General features: G+C 59.0%; 1 protein-coding gene across 7 annotated transcripts in view; it reads left to right on the forward strand.

Moving 5' to 3' along the window:
* CROCC (ciliary rootlet coiled-coil, rootletin) overlaps positions 1–16,951 on the forward strand; it is a 60,464-nt gene that overhangs the window by 40,016 nt on the left and 3,497 nt on the right. For 5 of the 7 annotated variants that reach the window (XM_043531729.1, XM_037881250.2, XM_043531730.1 and 2 more), the window contains 10 exons: positions 141–352; positions 477–597; positions 4,932–5,095; positions 9,173–9,388; positions 10,035–10,259; positions 10,754–10,903; positions 11,642–11,842; positions 12,824–12,955; positions 14,516–14,557; positions 16,747–16,926. In XM_043531729.1, the coding sequence (XP_043387664.1) occupies positions 141–352; positions 477–597; positions 4,932–5,095; positions 9,173–9,388; positions 10,035–10,259; positions 10,754–10,903; positions 11,642–11,842; positions 12,824–12,955; positions 14,516–14,557; positions 16,747–16,926 (1,643 nt within the window). The remainder of the gene's footprint in view (positions 1–140; positions 353–476; positions 598–4,931; positions 5,096–9,172; positions 9,389–10,034; positions 10,260–10,753; positions 10,904–11,641; positions 11,843–12,823; positions 12,956–14,515; positions 14,558–16,746; positions 16,927–16,951) is intronic. The other 2 variants (XM_043531728.1, XM_037881256.2) reach the window with 1 other exon arrangement.

Here is a 16,951-nt window from a genome sequence, read left to right on the forward strand (position 1 = left end):
GGGGCTAGGAAAACCCTGACAGGTTTAGTGCTGGATTCCCCATTGTTCCCTGCCCGATGATTCCCCATCTGGCTAACTCCCGCTCTGCGGGGAGCCCAGCTGGGGCCCACCATCTCTCCCCTGTGCCCGTCTACCCCTAGGTGACAACGCGTACAGCACCACGGACGGGCGCGGCAGCCCCACCCCACAGGCGGGCAGCCCCGAGCGCAGCCCCAGCTTGCGCCCTCTGTCTCCGGAGCGCGCCCTCTCGCCCGGCCGCAGCGAGCAGCTGGTGGCGGATATCGACCCTGAAGTGGTGCGGGCCGCCCTCCGGGACTTCCTGCAGGAGCTGCGGGAGACGCAGCGCGAGCGGGTACCGGTGTGGGGAGGAAGGGGTTAACATCTGCCCACGCTGCTCTGCCCGAAGTGCGAGCAGCCTGGCGGGTCTCCCGACTGCTGATCGCCCCCTCCTGTCTCGCCCTCCTCTCCGAATCCAGGATGACCTGCGGGCCCAGCTGGGCAGCCTGACCCGCCAGCTGGCCGAGATGGAGTCGGAGCGGGACAGCGCCAGCACCCGAGTGCAGCAGCTGCAGAAGCTAGTGACGGAAAGCCAGGAAGGTAAGGGCTGTGGTGGGGGCGTGCAGAGGGGCCTGTGCCCATCGTAATAATGAGCGCTCTTGGCAATGCTTCACCCATCTCTAGGGCCTTTCAAAGCACTCGGTGTGCAGATGGATGCATTTTGCCTCACGACCCCTTACCCTAGGTTAGTCTTAATAGCCCCATATTCCAGAGGGGTAAACTGAGGCACTGAGAGGGGAAATGACTTGCCCCAGGCCAGTGGCAGGGTCAGGGTCCCCACTCTTCTAAGCCCCTACTTGCACTGTCTCTTCAGAGTAATTTGCATGCTGTTACCCATGGTGCTTTTGCAGTGGTACCTTTTGTTTGTAAACTCGGTGCTTTAATGCCCTTATGCCAGTGGGCTGGGCTACCATGCAGAGGTTATACCCAGCTGGCAGGCACGCAGGCTTGGTCCATTGCAACATGCAGCAGGCCCTAGCTCATCTCTCTTGTTGGAAATGCAAGGACAGACCCAGAGAACGAGAGCAGCACCGTAGGAGGCCGTTAGTGAGTCTCCAGGCCAGGGCTTGTGAGATTTTCTAGAGTCCCCTCCCATTCAAGCCTGTGTGTGCCGTCTCTCCCATGCACCTGCATCTTGTCCCTGTGGCATCTGCATCAAGCACTAGATTGTTGTGTATCGCTGCTCTGTGCTCTTTTAAACAGCTTGTTACTGCCCAACCCCCCAGAGGTGGCTGCATTTCAGTGGTGGGTGAAAGGATCCCTGTATTCAGTTTTTGGGATCACTTGGAATGAGAGGAACACTAGGAAATACCAGCCCTCGTTTTGAACCACTAGCCCCCAGCAGAGCCTGGGCATCGCTTGGTATGGCTGCCCCCTGCCAACACTTGCAACTGGAGGTTTAATCCTGAACTGGGGATTTCCAGGCACTTGGGGTTTTGTGTCTTGGCTCTGGCGTTCTGTATTTGGCTGCCCTCTTGCTGGGCTGCTCCCCTCCCCCCTCAAGGGACAATCCATTTTCCTCCTTTCTCTAAGTTGCCACAGCTAGGAAAGCTCAGAAGACAGCGATATCTTCCCAGGCTCCCAGAGCCCTGTTCCTACATGCGGTGTTGGGAACGCAGCATTTCGGGGATGCTTGGTTATTCCCTGCCCTCTCCCCTTTTGTGGGTGTCATGCTTTCCCCTTGCCCGGGTCTGTGCCCCTTAAACCTTTCCTCTGAGGTTCACTGGGAAGGGGGCCATTTTGAAATCTAGCTGTACATAGAATATCATAGAATATCATAGAATGTCAGGGTTGGAAGGGACCTCAGGAGGTCATCTAGTCCAACCCCCTGCTCAAAGCAGGACCAATCCCCAATTAAATCATCCCAGCCAGGGCTTTGTCAAGCTTGACCTTAAAAACTTCTAAGGAAGGAGATTCTACCACCTCCCTAGGTAACACATTCCAGTGTTTCACCACCCTCTTGGTGAAAAAGTTTTTCCTAATATCCAACCTAAACCTCCCCCACTGCAACTTGAGACCATTACTCCTTGTCCTGTCCTCTTCTACCACTGAGAATAGTCTAGAACCATCCTCTCTGGAACCACCTCTCAGGTAGTTGAAAGTAGCTATCAAATCCCCCCTCATTCTTCTCTACCGCAGACTAAACAATCCCAGTTCCCTCAGCCTCTCCTCATAAGTCATGTGTTCCAGACCCCTAATCATTTTTGTTGCCCTTCGCTGGACTCTCTCCAATTTTTCCACATCCTTCTTATAGTGTGGGGCCCAAAACTGGACACAGTACTCCAGATGAGGCCTCACCAATGTCGAATAGAGGGGAACGATCACGTCCCTCGATCTGCTCGCTATGCCCCTACTTATACATCCCAAAATGCCATTGGCCTTCTTGGCAACAAGGGCACACTGCTGACTCATATCCAGCTTCTCGTCCACTGTCACCCCTAGGTCCTTTTCCGCAGAACTGCTGCCTAGCCATTCGGTCCCTAGTCTGTAGCGGATTGATTCATTCTCAAGCATTATTTTAGCATCAAAATTAATTCCCTGGTTGAGGGGGAACCACAAGGAGAGGCTAAAACTTTTTTACGTAGGGCTTCAAAACCACTTGATCCTTCTTATTGTTACGTGTAGCGACCAGAGGCCTCGACTGAGATCAGGGCCCCATCGCGCTAGGAGCTGTGCAGAGGTAGTGAGCGTCGGCCCCTTCCCCAAAGGGCTTCCAGCCTAAATAACCAAGGCAAAGAGCGGGGGGCAGACGGTCAGTATTATTATCCCCCCAGGGATGAGAGGAGCAAGACACAGTGTGTCTTCTTGTCACAAATCTGCAGGATCTGTGCTACACCCCAGCTTTTGTCTCTTGGAAGAACCCCTTCAGTGTGCCAGAGCCCCGCACTGCTTCCTAGACTGAGCTACGGGGCTCCAGCCCTCCTGCTTCACGCCGTGAGCTGTGCTCAGCGAGTGGGACTGAGAGAGACTCCTGGGAGAGATGAGTGCGTTCTTTGGGGACGAATGCGCCCCAGCCAGTATTTGCAGTGACCCCCTGGGTGGATTAGTCGTCTGGAACACAGCAGAGGAAGCCCTTAGCTTAGCACAGAGGATAACGGTTAAAGCATCGTCCATTCTGGTCAAGCCGCAGTTCACCAGCCAAGCTGTAGTGGGCTCCCATGTTCGGGCTCTGTCTCTCTCTGACTTCGTCGCTTCCCCGGTCCGAGAGCTCCCAGCCTCTTCCAGAGGTCAACACTTTATTCTCTCCCGGTCACGGCTCGGTCCTTTACTCTCCAGGCAGGCCCCTGCTGACCGGAGTGTCCAGCCCACTGAGTGTCGATCCATGAGTCGTTGATGCTTGCGTTGTCTCTCTGGACCCATTGTTAATCTGGGTCAGTTTCAGGCAGTTCCTTAATGGCTCTATTCATCCCACCCAGACAGGAAGGTGAAACACACTGCTATGTCTGTCTCTTAGGGCTGGTTTACAAGTGGGAACTTAGACTGGCATAGCTACATCTCTCGGGGTGTGAAAAGTCCACACCCCTAAGAGACATAGCTAAGAACATAAGAACGGTCATACTGGGTCAGACCAAGGGTCCCTCTAGCCCAGTGTCCTTCTAGCCCAGTGGCCCATGCCAGGTGCCCCAGAGGGAGTGAACATAACAGGGAATCATCAAGTGATCAGTCCCCTGTCGCCCACTCCCAGCCTTTGGCAAACAGAGGCTAGGGGCTCTATCCCTGCCCATCCTGGCTAATAGCCATTGATGGATCTATTCTCCATGAACTTATCTAATTCTTTTTTGAACCCTGATAGAGTCTTGGCCTTCACAACATCCTGTGGCAAAGAGTTCCACTGGTTGACTGTGTGTTGTCAGCCTAAGCCTTGGTGTAGACAGTGGTAGGTGGACAGAAGAATTTTTCCGTCGACCTAGCTACTGCCTCTCAGGGCAGTGGATTACCTGTGCCAAAGGGAGAACCCCTCCCATCAATGTACATAGTGTCTAAGTGTCTACGCTTAAAAGGCTGCATCGGTGCAGTTGCGCCAGTCGCACTTTAATGAAGACGCTCTACGCCCATGGGAGAAAGCTCTTCCGTCGGCATCATTAATCCACCTCTGCGAGAGGCGGTGAAGCTCTCCCGCAGACATAGCGCTGTCTGCCCCAGCGCACGGGTCGGAATAACTACGTCACTCAAGGGTGTGGATTTTTCACTGCCCTGAGCAACATACCAAAGTAGTTCTGCAGTGCAGACCTGCCCAAAACGGAAGCGATACAGTGGTGCAGCGGCAGTGGTTTAAGTGTAGACATACCCTTAGTCTGCCCTGAGAGCAGACATAATCCTTCCCCCTCACTTGGTAACAATGCAAAGTATAGGGAGAAACTGAGGCACACGTCGGATTCATAAAAACATTACCAAAAATTCCCACTTTGTCCCACGTCATGCAGCTGGGAACTGAACTCACTTCTCCTGGATCCCAGCCCAGTGCTGTGAGACGTGGCCCATGCTGTGTGAAGAAGTTGGCTATCACTGGGTTTATACGTTGAGACTCCAAAAGGCAGCCCCCACTCAGGTGCTGAAGATGTCCCCTTCAGGGACAAGTGTTTATTCAAGCTGCATAGTAAAACTTAGCTCTGAGAGTGAGTGCTTCACATCTTCATTGGTAACGGATTTTCTCTCCCTCACCCTTTGGGGTAGGCAAGCATTAGCCTCATTTTACAGATGGGGAAACTGAGTCACGGAGGGTTTAAAGAACTCGCCCCAAGGTCTCGCAGTGCATCAGTGTCAAAGCCAGGATTAGAACCCAAGTGCTCTGTGCCTCCTATTTGCCGCTGGCTTCTGGTGCAAAGTGCCCGCATGCCCCCTCACTGGCTCTGCGCCCGCGTTCTCTGCTTCAGGGAGGCGCAGCGCGGACGGCAAGCTGAGCAGCGCCCAGACTGCCCTCCTGCTGCAGGAGGAGACCCTCCGCCGCAACGACCGGGAGCGCAAGGCATTGATGGACAAGGTGACGGCGCTGGAGCGGAGCCTGCAGTCGGCAGACAGCGACCGGCGAACAACCCAGGTGCAGAGGGCCGGAGGCAGGTCGCTGGCCGGGGAGGTTCTAATGGATCAGGGATAGGAGCAGAACCTGAAGGCAAATACGTAGAGAGAGGATGAATGAGGACACCAGGGGAACAAGGCATTTCAGACGGGTTGAAGTGAGCCCTGTGTACGCTCGTTGGTTGGAATTGGGGTGGGGGGATCAAGGCCATTTGGGGCACCAGGGGGTTAAAATGAGCGTTTAGGGCCTCTCTTCCGGCTGCAGTGGGCACTGAATACCAGCTTGATGCACCTGCCTCTGGATTGGGTGCTTAGAGATTCACCATCGTTCACCCTGGGTGGGCAAGGAGCTGGTTTTCCCAGCTCTGTCTCCCTGGCTGGTGGTGAACGGCCTGGGCTGACTACAGTGGGGATGCCCGGTGCCTGCAGCTCCTGGCAGGGGCTGAGATCATTACTGCAGATCTCCTTGCCTCCGGTGGGAGATCCAGGCGTGGAGTCCAGTCCACTGCCGTGCTCCTGGCGGGGAGCCAAGAGCCGGGGGGTGGCTGGGGGCAGCAGGGTGTGGGGATTGGGGAGGCCGGGCAGCAGCCCAAGCTGGGAGTCTGGCAGCCTGGCTTGGAGCAGAGACTGGGCAGCAGCCTGGCTGGGGAGCCGGGAGCTGGGCCAACAGCCGATGTAAGTCTACACAGACACTGCGTCGCCCTAACTACGCCGACATGAGCCCTGCGCCTCTTGTGGTGGTGGAGATATGATGTCGGTGCAGTAGGGCACTCACATGGGCAGGAGCACAGCTGTAGTGTGGACACTGGCATAATTAGTTCGACGTAGGCTGCTTCATGTCGACCTAACTGTGGAGCGTAGACCAGGCCTTAGACTTGATGGGGCTGGGGCGCCCCCATCTCTGCGAGGTTTCTGTGGGATAGAATGCGGATCGAGGTCCAGATCCACTCGGAAGTGGCTTCATTTTGCATGCTAATGTGACCGGGACCTGCTTGCCTGACCTCTGATTTACTTACACCCATGGAGATCAGGGCCCCATTGCACTGTGCATTGTGTGTGTATGTACATAGGCACTCACACACATGGACACACGTGGACATGGACACGGACACACACCTGTGTACACTCAGACATGGACACATTCACATACCGACATGGACACACTCACACATGTGGACATTCGCACACACACACACTCACACACACTCCTTGTCCCCAAATCACTTACACGGACCAGACGGACATAGCGGGAGAAGGGAAGTGACTTGACCAAGATCCCCCGGCAGGCTTGTGGCAGAGCTGAGACCCATGTTTTCTGAGTCTCAGTCCAGTACCCTGTCCCCTAGACAAAGCTGCCTGCCCCTGATCTGTCAGGCTGTGGGGCTCTGTGCCATCGCAGACCTCCCAGAGGCGTTGGGAAAGAGATCCAGCGGGGTATTGATCTGCTGAGCTGCACTGTGCAACAGACAGGGCATGAGGGGTGAGACTCCTCCAGTAACTCCCTGCCCCCCAGGCTGGCACTGGGGCTAAATCCAGGGGGCCGGAGGGGGCTCTGCTCCATCCTCCTCTTGCAGCGGGCGTGCACCCTCGCTGTGCCTTGTGGGGCTGGCTCTTGGCGGCGAGGGGGCTTCTCTGCCTGGCGGAACTCTTTGCTCACGGTCTCAGGGGCGCCCCGTGTCTGGGCTGTGTGTGTTATGTCTGCCGGGCTTGGAGGCCAGCCATGCCTTTGGGTTAAGGAACAACGCTGGGAGGCTGCCAGTCTGGCAGGGCCTGGGTCTGTCGGCTCAGATGGAGGCCAAAGAAGGCGTTCTGCTGAGCGTGCAGCTTGGGAGCGGTCTGGGAAGGGGAGGAACAGTCTTTCTTGCAGGGGTCTCTGCCACTAGCTGCGCTCGAAGCCCCGGGAAGGGCCAGGTCCCGGGACGGGGGAGAGTGTAGCCGCATCGGCTCTCCCTGCATTCTGCCCTTGCAAAGCAGGAGGAAACTTGCTGCATCTTCGTCTCTTAGGAGAACTTCCCGGGGCTGTGGACTCAAAGGGGAGGGGGCTGTGGGCACCCCTCGAGGCGAAGGCCAGGCAGATGGGCACCCCTGAGAGCCTGGCTGTCCAGGGTAGGGCTGGCAGGGCCCTGCTCAGCACAGACGGACGCTTAGGGCTACACCTTATAACAGAGCCAATTGCCGCCACACTGGCTCTTGGCTGGACGTGTGGCCTGGGGAGTGCCCAGCATGCAATGCGGCTTGCTCTGGCCAGCCTTGTCGCAGTGCATGCTGGATCCTGTGTTGTCTAGTACCCCCTCCTGCACCCTGTGCTAGAGCATGGAATTAACCCCTGCCCGACCAGCCTTTGTCCCGGATCCCAGGGATAATTCACCTCCCCTGTTCTCGCGAAGATCTTCCAGCTCCGGGGATCTCTGAGCTGACTCTGGGGAGGAGGCCAGCGGATTGGTGGCCAACATGCATGCTGGTCACTGATGCACTGCGCTCCTGGGGACAGAGAGGTGTCTGTCCCCCATCATGGCCTCTGGGTGCAACTGGGACTGTCACTTGGCGAGTAGGCTGGGCAGCAGAGCACAGGGTTCTCCCAGGGTTGGGGCTGTCTATTACTGTTTAATATTTGTATTGTGGTGGAACCTAGGAGCCCCAGGCCCGGACCAGGACCCCCTTGTGCAAGGTGCTGTACAAACACAGAACAACATGATAGCATCCCTGCCCCAAAGAGCTTAGTTCATAGGGCCCCCCCCCCCTTGAGAGCCCTTTGGCTCTAGGGGTGCTGCGTCTTTCAGGCTTTTGGCTCACAAAGGCCAGGGCTGAGCCCTGGCCCCTCTTCGCAGATTCCTGCTGGCACCTGCAACGCTGAGAGCTGACCTGCCAGGGCTGTGGCTGCCAGCCCCGCCTCAGCCCTGGCTTGTAGCACATGCTGGCTCCTATCCCCTCCACGATAGCAGGGGAAGCCAGCCCCACTGCTGTGTGTCAGCCCCTGCTCCCCACCGTCCGTCGGGATGCGGGGTGACGGCTGGACGTGGGAGCCCACAGTCTCTCTGGCCGAGCATTGAGCAGCAGCTGAGCCAAGCCATGGCTTCCTGTGTGGCGCTGGAGCTCTATTGAATTCCTGCCTTATTGTAACCAGCCTCCTGCATGCCTGGAACGGGAGCGAAGGGGGGAAGGACGGGATGCAGGGCCTGGAGGTGGAATGGGGCCCAGCTGGGCTCACAATGGGGCCGTGCAGTCTCTGCAGATGGAGACTTAGGGCCGGGTGCTGCTCTCCCACTCGCCCCTCAGGCTGCTTCGCGCACCCTTGTGAGCGGCCACACGGTTCAGTTTCACATTGGCCCCCCTGTCACGCTGCAGCGGACGTGGTCTTGCTATGCAATGCTCAGGGCTGATGTGCATGGGCAGAGTCGCAGGGGGAGAAGGGGTGTAGGGCTGGGATAACGGAGGGGGCTGCGGGTCAGGCTTGAGGGGCACCAGCAAACCTGGGGAGTGGGCCCAAGTGCCGGAAGGGAGAGGCGGGACACCGTGGGTTGAGCATTGAGGCTCCTCAGCAGAGTTGCAGGGGGATGTAAGATTGGAATAGCAGCGGGGGGCTGCAGGGTAGGATTGAGGGGCATCAGCTGGGCTGGGGCAGGAGCCCAGGCTGGTATAGCAGAGGATGCTGCGGGGTGGCACTGAGGGGCGTCAGGTGAGCTGGAGCTGGGGGGAGCCCAGGCTGGTATAGCAGGGGATGCTGCAGGGTGGCACTGAGGGGCATCAGGTGAGCTGGGGGGAGCCCAGGCTGGTATAGCAGGGGATGCTGCAGGGTGGCACCGAGCGACATCAGCCGAGCTGGGACTGGACTCGCTGGGGTGGTGCAGGCGAGAATGCAGGCACGTCAGTATTGCTGTATAGGGACCCTCGGGCTGGACTAGCAAGGGGGCTGCAGATCTTTACGGCTGAACGTCAGCAGAGCTGGGTGTGGAAGTTGAGGCAGAGACTGCTCAGGACTGGCCATGCCATTCATCTTCCGTGAGCCCTGAGCTTACCCTGTAAGGCCCCAGAGCCAGATGAGCCCTTAGCCTGGGGAGAGGGGAGGCGGCTGGTGACTCTTCTCCCCGCTGTCCCCCAGGAGAAGATCAGCAAGATGAAAGCCAACGAGGCCAAGCTGGAGAACGACAAGCGGCGCCTGAAGGAGGTCCTGGATGCCTCGGAGAGCCGCTGCACCAAACTGGAGCTGCTGCGGCGCTCGCTGGAGGGGGAGCTGCAGAGGGTGAAGCTGGTGCTGAGTGACCGCGAGGTGGAGATCCAGGTGCTGCAGGACCGCGGTGACACGCTGCAGAGACAGGTAGCGCCGCCGTGGCTTCTGGGCCGGGCCTGTGCCCCGTGGCAGACCGAGGCCGTGGCAGCCTCTTGGCACTGGCTGCGCCCTCTCCTCCTGCGGGCACTCTCTGCGTTTGAGGGGAAGGAGCCGTGATGAGGCACAAAGGCCCACGCTGCTGACGGGCTGCCCCTGCATGTCATAGAGCGGCGCTCTGGGCCAATTCTGCCCCAGCGTGGGGGGCAGGGAGTGACGTGGCGAGTGGGTCTGTGATTATGTAGCCTTGGGGTCATCATCCTGGTGCGGTGGGTGCGTGAGCACCATGTTCCAGCCCCTAGGCAGCAGCTCCCTACTCATGAGCTGGGGTGTGGATTCGATCTCCCCGGGAGTCCAGTCCATTGCTGTCCCGAGTGGGTGTGACCTACTGGCTAGGGGGCGTGGCCTAGCACACTGGACTCGCCGGCTCTGCAGGCTGCTCCTCTTCGAAGGATCCCTCACGGCAGCCGGTTTGGGTAACGCCAGCAGGGCTGGCACCGCTCCAGCCATCCCGGTGCGGCCCCTGCCGCTAAGGGCAGGGCTTTGACCGCAGAGCCTTTGCGACCATCGGATAGTAACTCGGGAGATGCAGCCGTGGGCCCTGGCTCGTTGCCGGACTGTGCCGATCCCACTGCAGGTCACCGACAGCGAGATGAAGGCCAACGCCCTGCAGCTGTCTGTGGAGCGACTGCACCTTACCCTGGCCAAGGCCGAGGAAGGCGAGAGCGCCCTGAAGGACAAGGTGCAGGGCCTGGCCCTGTCTCTGTCAGAGAGCAGCGCCAATGCCGGGGCCACCCAGGAGAAGGTGCTCCAGCTGCAGAAGGCGCTGACGGCCAGCGAGCATGACCGCCGAGTGCTGCAGGTGGGACTCGCCCGGGGCTGCAAGGTGCAGAGAGGCAGTGTGTGTGTGTGGGGGGGTCCGGACAGAGATTTCCAACAGGATTGAGGGACACTGGCAAAGGTGGGCGGGGAACTGGGCCAGGACTGGAGTTCCCCAAGGCTTCCAGCAGGTCAGGATTGGGCGCATTGGTAGATCTAACTTGGATGGGCCAGGACTGGCCGAGCCAGGAGGGGCTGCAGGGGCATCAGGAGCTGTAGGGGAAACTGCTGGCACTGAGCCTGACGGTAGACACCTCCTTCAGTCCCACACCATCCTCCCCGTGCCAGCCACCCCTCCATACAACATGGGGACCGGTTCCCCTCCCCATTGTCTTTGCTGCGAGCGGGTGGCTCCGTCCTGCTAGTGCTGGGTTAATCAGTCCAAGCTCATGAAGCGGGGAGCTTTGCCGGGATCTGTTTTGCACAGCCTGGCCCCTCTGTGCCGTTGGGGTGTCACCGTCTCCTCTCCTGTCACAGGAGCGGCTGGACGCTGCCCGCCAGGCGGTCTCAGAAGCCAAGAAGCAGAACAGCGGGCTGGCCGACCGGGTCCAGGTGCTGAAAACCGAGCAGCTGGAGCTGGAGGTGCAGAAGGAGGAGCTCGAAGGGCAGGTCCGGCAGCAGCAGGAGGTGAGGACACGGGACCAGGTCGGGATTGGGGGCGACTGTCCCATGAATGTAGTCCGAGCTGGCCAGAGAACCATCCTGCTGCTGATCAGCTGGGCTGGTATCGGGGCAGGGAGGCAGTAGGGGAGCTGACTCCGTAGAGACGGAGGAGTGCTGCAGTGGGTCACTGGGTCATGTCTGGCTTTCCATGGTGACCCCAGTGAGAGCATCATTTGAGTGCCACCGGCACAGAGAATGGGACGCGTATGTGGGGCAGGGAGAGCGGTTTCCCCGGAGCACCCTGTGCCACTCATGTCCTGTGCTGGGACGGTGACCCCAGTGCTACATAGTCATGGGGGGCTGGAGGGAGGTTTTCCTTGGAGCATCCCCTGTGGGGTCACTTGTAGCTCCCCCCAGAGAGCATTTGTACACAGGGCTCCCTGTGGATCTGTGACCTCTGCCTGTCCAAGCAAGGGCATTGGGAGCTGAAGCTGCCTTTCCTTGGTGTTTGGGCCCTTCCTGCCCCGCAATCCAGCATTCCCAGGGGGCTGAGCCCCTCGGTTGTTAAACCCCCACTGTCTCTCGCGCTGCTCTGTGCCGACAGCCGCGTGCTGGGCACAGGCACTGAACTCGGGTCTCCCCCATGGAAGAGCTGATCTCTAACCACTCGGCTACCGGGCCGATCCCACGTGCCTATCACTGGAGTGGCTCCCTGCCCTGCGACGTAGCGCTCAGCCACGTCTCTCTTCCCCTGCTGCCCAGCTGCTGCGCCAGTGCCAGGAGAGCGAGAGCGCGGCCCTGCGGAGCCTGCAGAAGCTGCAGGAGGACAAGCACCTGCTGCAGGAGCGGCTGGGCAGCCTGCAGCGGGCGCTGGCCCAGCTGGAGAGTGAGAAGCGGGAGGCGGAGCGCTCCTCCCTGCGGCTGGAGAAGGACAAGATGGCCCTGAAGAAGACCCTGGACAAGGTGAGCGGCAGGAGCAGGGGATGGGGCTTGTGCCTCTTTCTTTCTGCTCGTATGCGTGGCTCCCGGTGCTCTCCCCCCGGCACACACAGCCGGAATGGTACAAGCCTGTTTGTAGGCTTCTTATCCAATGTCCCTCCACGAAATGGCACCAGGATTAGCCATGGGGGGATTGTTTGGGGAATTCGCTAGTTCCATGCCATCTTCTCTGCTGGCAGGGGGCTGCCTGATCTTGGACAGAGTATGGGGGTGACTAGCAGGGGTTGCAAAATTCCACAGGATCCTGGGTCTGGCACTGGGTTTGAATCCCGAGCTGGCATTTGTACTGAGAGCGAATGGGGGTGAATGCTCAGCTTGGCTTCCAATCAGCTGTGACTGCTGGGGCGTGAGGGATATTATCCCTGGCATCGCAGGGCGTTACACTCGGGAACGGCCTGAAATCTCCTCTGTCCGTTCAGTGGCGCTTCGGTCATTGCATTTGTGCTCCTGTGCCTGCGATTTCAACTGGCAACCCATGGAATTATACTGGCCATAGCAGACAGCCCCTTCCTGAGCGACCCCCCACCCGTCTGCCATGGGGAAAACCCACGCAACAGTGATCCACGTTCAAATACTTCCCCATAAAGCGGTGCCTGGCAATGTGCTCTGAGCCAGCAAACTCAGGGCAGAGAGAAACATAGCCAGACTCCCATGATCCTCAGCTGCTGCCTGCAATCCTCCAGAGAGCACAGCTTGGGGACCCAATCCTGTTGGAGGAGTCGTTTCCCCCTCCAGAGAGTTCTGGTGTAAGGGCTCTGGTGAAGAGTGGGGGCCTTATTCCTCCCCAGAAGTGAAGGTTTACAATGCAGTGTGGACGCTCAAGTGCAAGCTTGGAACCTCCAAGTCCACCAGCCCGGCTGCTACGGGCCAGGGCGTAGTGTGGAGTGTAGCCATAACCAGTGTGGCCTGACCCACCCTCTCTCCCTGGGCTTGCTTGGCTGGCAGGTGGAGCGCGAGAAGCTGAAGACGCACGAGGATTCGGTGCGGCTGTCAGCGGAGAAGGGCCGGCTGGACCGCTCCCTCAATACGGTGGAGGAGGAGTTGGCTGAGGCTCAGCGGCAGATCCAGCTGCTCGAGGTCAGCCATCAAACCTTCCCCACTGAGTGCTTTGTCCTGAGCAGACAGGGTGGGGGGCGCATCTTTCCAAAGCCCTAGGCACAGTCCTGGTTCCTGCTGACCCCCGGGGGTGGAAACACCCCGCGGTTCTGCTCGCGGCTTCAATCACGTGCTGCCATGGCTGTTAGGACGTAGCCAAGATCCAGGGTGTGCCGCACCCTGCCCAGACTATGCTGCAGGGTCAGGGCGCTGTCGACGGGGCCTCTTTATAGGCTCCCTTGCCTGACCTTAACCAGGGTCTTTGTGCCTCAGGCAGGACATATTTTCATAGTTCTGCACAAAAAACCACTGGGGGTGAGGGGAAGGAGGGGCCAGAATGGTGGGTGGGGACAGGTGAGGGATGAAAGGACAGGGTGGAAGTGGGGGCAAGGGACACAGAGGGTGAAGACGTGGGTCTGAGAAGGGTCAAATACAGTTTAATTTACAAGGCAGGTGTGCTAGGAAGGGCTAGTGCTGCCTGTTTTCTTGGCCCTCTCCCTGCAAACAGACTAACGGCGGAAACCCCGAGCTCCCATTGCAGGCTGTTTCCCAGCTGCTCCAGCCCGGTGGACGGGCCCCAGAGCCGAGCGGGGTGGACAGGACGTCATCTCTGCCCGTGGGTATAACACGAGGGGGAAGGTGGTTTGGGAGTTAAAGCCCAGGCCGGAGTGTAGGTCAGGAGATCCGGGCTCGCTCTCTCTGCTTGGCCACTGGGACGCTGTGTGAGCTGGGGCCTGGCGCTTGCCCGCTCTGTGCCTCCGCAGGAACGCAGGGATGGGGACGGCGCCCTGGGGCGTGCGACGCTGGGCTGTGGAGGCAAGGGGCTGTGGAAGTGCAACTCGTCAGAAGTTTAGGGGGGACCCAGCCTCGACTTTGCCCTGGCATTGAAGGGTTAATCCTTCCTCTAGGGAGACGGATAGCGGGGAGCAGAGGAGGGGGAAGAGCAGTGAGTGAGCAGCACCCGTAGCTGTGCTGATGAACAGCCAGTGACCTGCCCCTGCTGCCAAAGTCCTCCCTAGCGCCTCCCAGCTACCCTCCCCCCATTCCTTAAGCTCTAGCGAGGCGCGTCTCAAGGTCACCCTCCCTTCCGGCTGCCCAAGCCGGGGCACAGCCTCTCCCTACACGGGCTGAGACCCATCACCTCGTTACACACCTGCACCCTCCTCCCAGCACCAGCCTGGGGCGCTGAATGTGTCCAGACTCCCAGAATGCCCTGCTGCCACCAGAGGCGCCGGGCACGGCTGCCCTGAGCAGATACAGGAAGCGGCAAAGCCCCCAGGACTGAGGCAGGCAGGGGCCCTGCAGCTGTATCCCTGCCCAGGGCCTGATCCAAAGCTCATCGTGGTCGATTGAAAGACGCTCATTGATCAGACTCATGTGCAACTCCCCCACCCCCTTGTCACCTGGAATCCTTGGCTCTCCTGGGAGCGGGGAGCCTTGCTCACCTGGGCCCCTCCCCTAGCTCAGATAACCTTTGAAACCTGGCTCTCACAGGTGTGCTTACTGACTTCTCTCTTTTGGTTGGGCTGCTGGTCCCTGCAGGAGAACCTAAGCATGGTTAGAAGGACGATAACGTGTTCCTGGGTGAGTTACGCCACTGGCTCAGTGCTTATAGCTAGTCCTGTGTGCGGGAGCCTCTCACCCAGCCCCCCCCGTACGACGCTCCCCCTCTTAACAGAGAGCCAGTCTAAAGCAGGCCAGGGCTTGCTGCGCATTATTGTTACTCATATTACAGCCGGCATAACTGCCATCAGGATCCTATCATGGGAGGCCCCATACAGGCCTGGAGTAGGAGACCACCTTGCCAGGTTACCATCTGTATGGACAGGGGGTGGGAGGGGAAACTGAGGCACAGAGCAGAGAAGTATCTCGCCCAAGGTTACACAGCATTTCAGTGGCATAGCCGAGAATAGGGTAGAAGCTGCCACGGTTTGAATACGCTGCCGTTGAGTGCAAGCAACTCACTGGGGATTGAACTGGGGCCCTTCATGAGCTGCTACGGCTTGTACGAAAGCCCCCAGACTCCTGAGCTGGGGGCATTAACGGTTTCGTAGCCTCTGTGGCGTGAGGACATCCAGGGACCTGTAACACGCACTCTGAGTGGGTTACACAGGCAGTGACTGAGGTGAGAAGCTGCCGCGGGTGTTTCTGAGAAACCAGCAGTCAGGGTGCCGCGTGACATGCCGGGGACTTCGGCTCCTGAGCCTGCTCTGGGGCTCCCGCTCTAGTCCGGCTGAGCCCTAGGGGAGTTTTGTCCCACGTTCTCGGGTGTGCAGGAGCAGGTGGTTATGAACCGGAGCCTGCGGGAGCCCCCTGCGGTCGATGGCCTGTGTGAGCGCATAAAGTCCTGGGGCCTCGTCTACACTACAGCACTTACTCCATCGCCACTCAGCTGTGTTGCAACCAAAACTGGTCAGCAAATGTCTTCCAGTTGGGAGCCAGTTAAGGGTTTTCCCTTCCCACAAACTCGGTTTTCTAACTTGTTTCCACTTAGGGGGGCGGGGGAGATCTTTTCAAAAAAAGGAGGGTGGGAGGCAGGAGGGCCCCAAAATCCCAACAGAAAATGGCACCATCTTGGTTTCCAAAACCGGAAATGAAGTGGCGCTGGGTCAGTTTTGAAACCATTAGTTTTATTGTCCTGCTTGGAGCATTGAATCAAGGCTGCCATTGTCCCCTGGAGAATTTTTGTTCTCTGCCAGGAAAATTTGTTTGGTTAAAATATGTCCCCCAGCTTGCATTAAAACCTTCAGCAGGCTGGAAGGGGAACGATGCTTGTGCGTTGGCATGCGTAATCATGGTTGAACCCTGGGCGGGGCCTAGGACCCTTAAAATAGCCACCTTATCGCACAGCAGCCACGCAACCAGCTTTGAAGGTGGGGTTAAATTTGAAGCCAGTGCAGTGCTGAGGTCCACCAGACCTAGTGTGGTGACGAATGGTCACGTCCAAGGCAGCAGAGAAGCCGAGGGACTGTGCAGTGGACTTCAGCCAATACTTGGAAGAACCCAGGCTGCAGCCAGAGACAAACCCAGTGCGGGTAACCGGTCAGATGCTGCTGCCGTGGCAGGGCACTTGGAGCTGAAAACAGGGCGCTAGCCTGTGAGGGAGCGTGGGAGGGGGTGACTCCTCGCCAAGGTGGATGGTGGCCCTTCCACATGAACCGAGGTCTGAGGCTGGCTCCTTCCTGTGTCAGACACAGCGGCATGGTAGGATGGCGCCTCTGTTTCCTTTTAAAGTCCCTGGTGTCTCCAAGCAAAGGAGGACGCACGTGGGGGGGCTGTTGCGGCGCTGGCTGTGAGACGGCGTGGGCTGTGTCAGTAGGGAGCAGGGAGGGGGGGCGGGAAACGAGGCCGGTGGTGGCTAATGAGGGCAGAGTGATGTGATCACAAGGGGGGTTGTCTGGGCCTGGACTAGAGCAGAAGCCAGAAGGGAGCGGGTGTGTCTCTGCAAGAGAGAGAAGAGCCGTCCGTCCCCGTCCCCCCCCCCCCCCCCCCCGAAGGGATACTTAACCAGCTTAAGCCGTGGAGCCAAGGCTCTCCCAGCCCCGAGAGAGCCGACTGGCTCAGAGCCTGGGTTGCGGGCCGGTGGCCCTCAGCAGTAACTCACAGACAGAAGGGGTGCAGGGGACTTTTTTTTGCATGCGGGAGGGGGAGGGGGGAGAAATCCCAAGCTGGAATAAATCAACCCTCAGAGGAGGGCGTGTGTGGTCACTAGCTCAGAGTGGCCCCTTGCCTGTGGAAGCCTGGATGTATGGACCCTCCTTTCCCTTGTTCAGGCTCAGGTAGCGGAGATGGAGCAGACCCAGTCCCAGAGCCTGGTGGAGACGGCCACGCGCCACCGGCAGGAGCTGCAGCTGGAGATCGAGCGGCTGCGCGGCTCCCAGCTGCAGGCAGAGCGCACGCTGGAGGCCAGGGAGCGAGCACACAGGCAGCGTGTCAAGGGGCTGGAGGAGCAGGTGAGCGGCTGGAAATTGACTCGCC

Source organism: Chelonia mydas, chromosome 18, assembly GCF_015237465.2.
Source record: "Chelonia mydas isolate rCheMyd1 chromosome 18, rCheMyd1.pri.v2, whole genome shotgun sequence".
Classification (NCBI taxonomy): Eukaryota; Metazoa; Chordata; order Testudines; family Cheloniidae; genus Chelonia; species Chelonia mydas.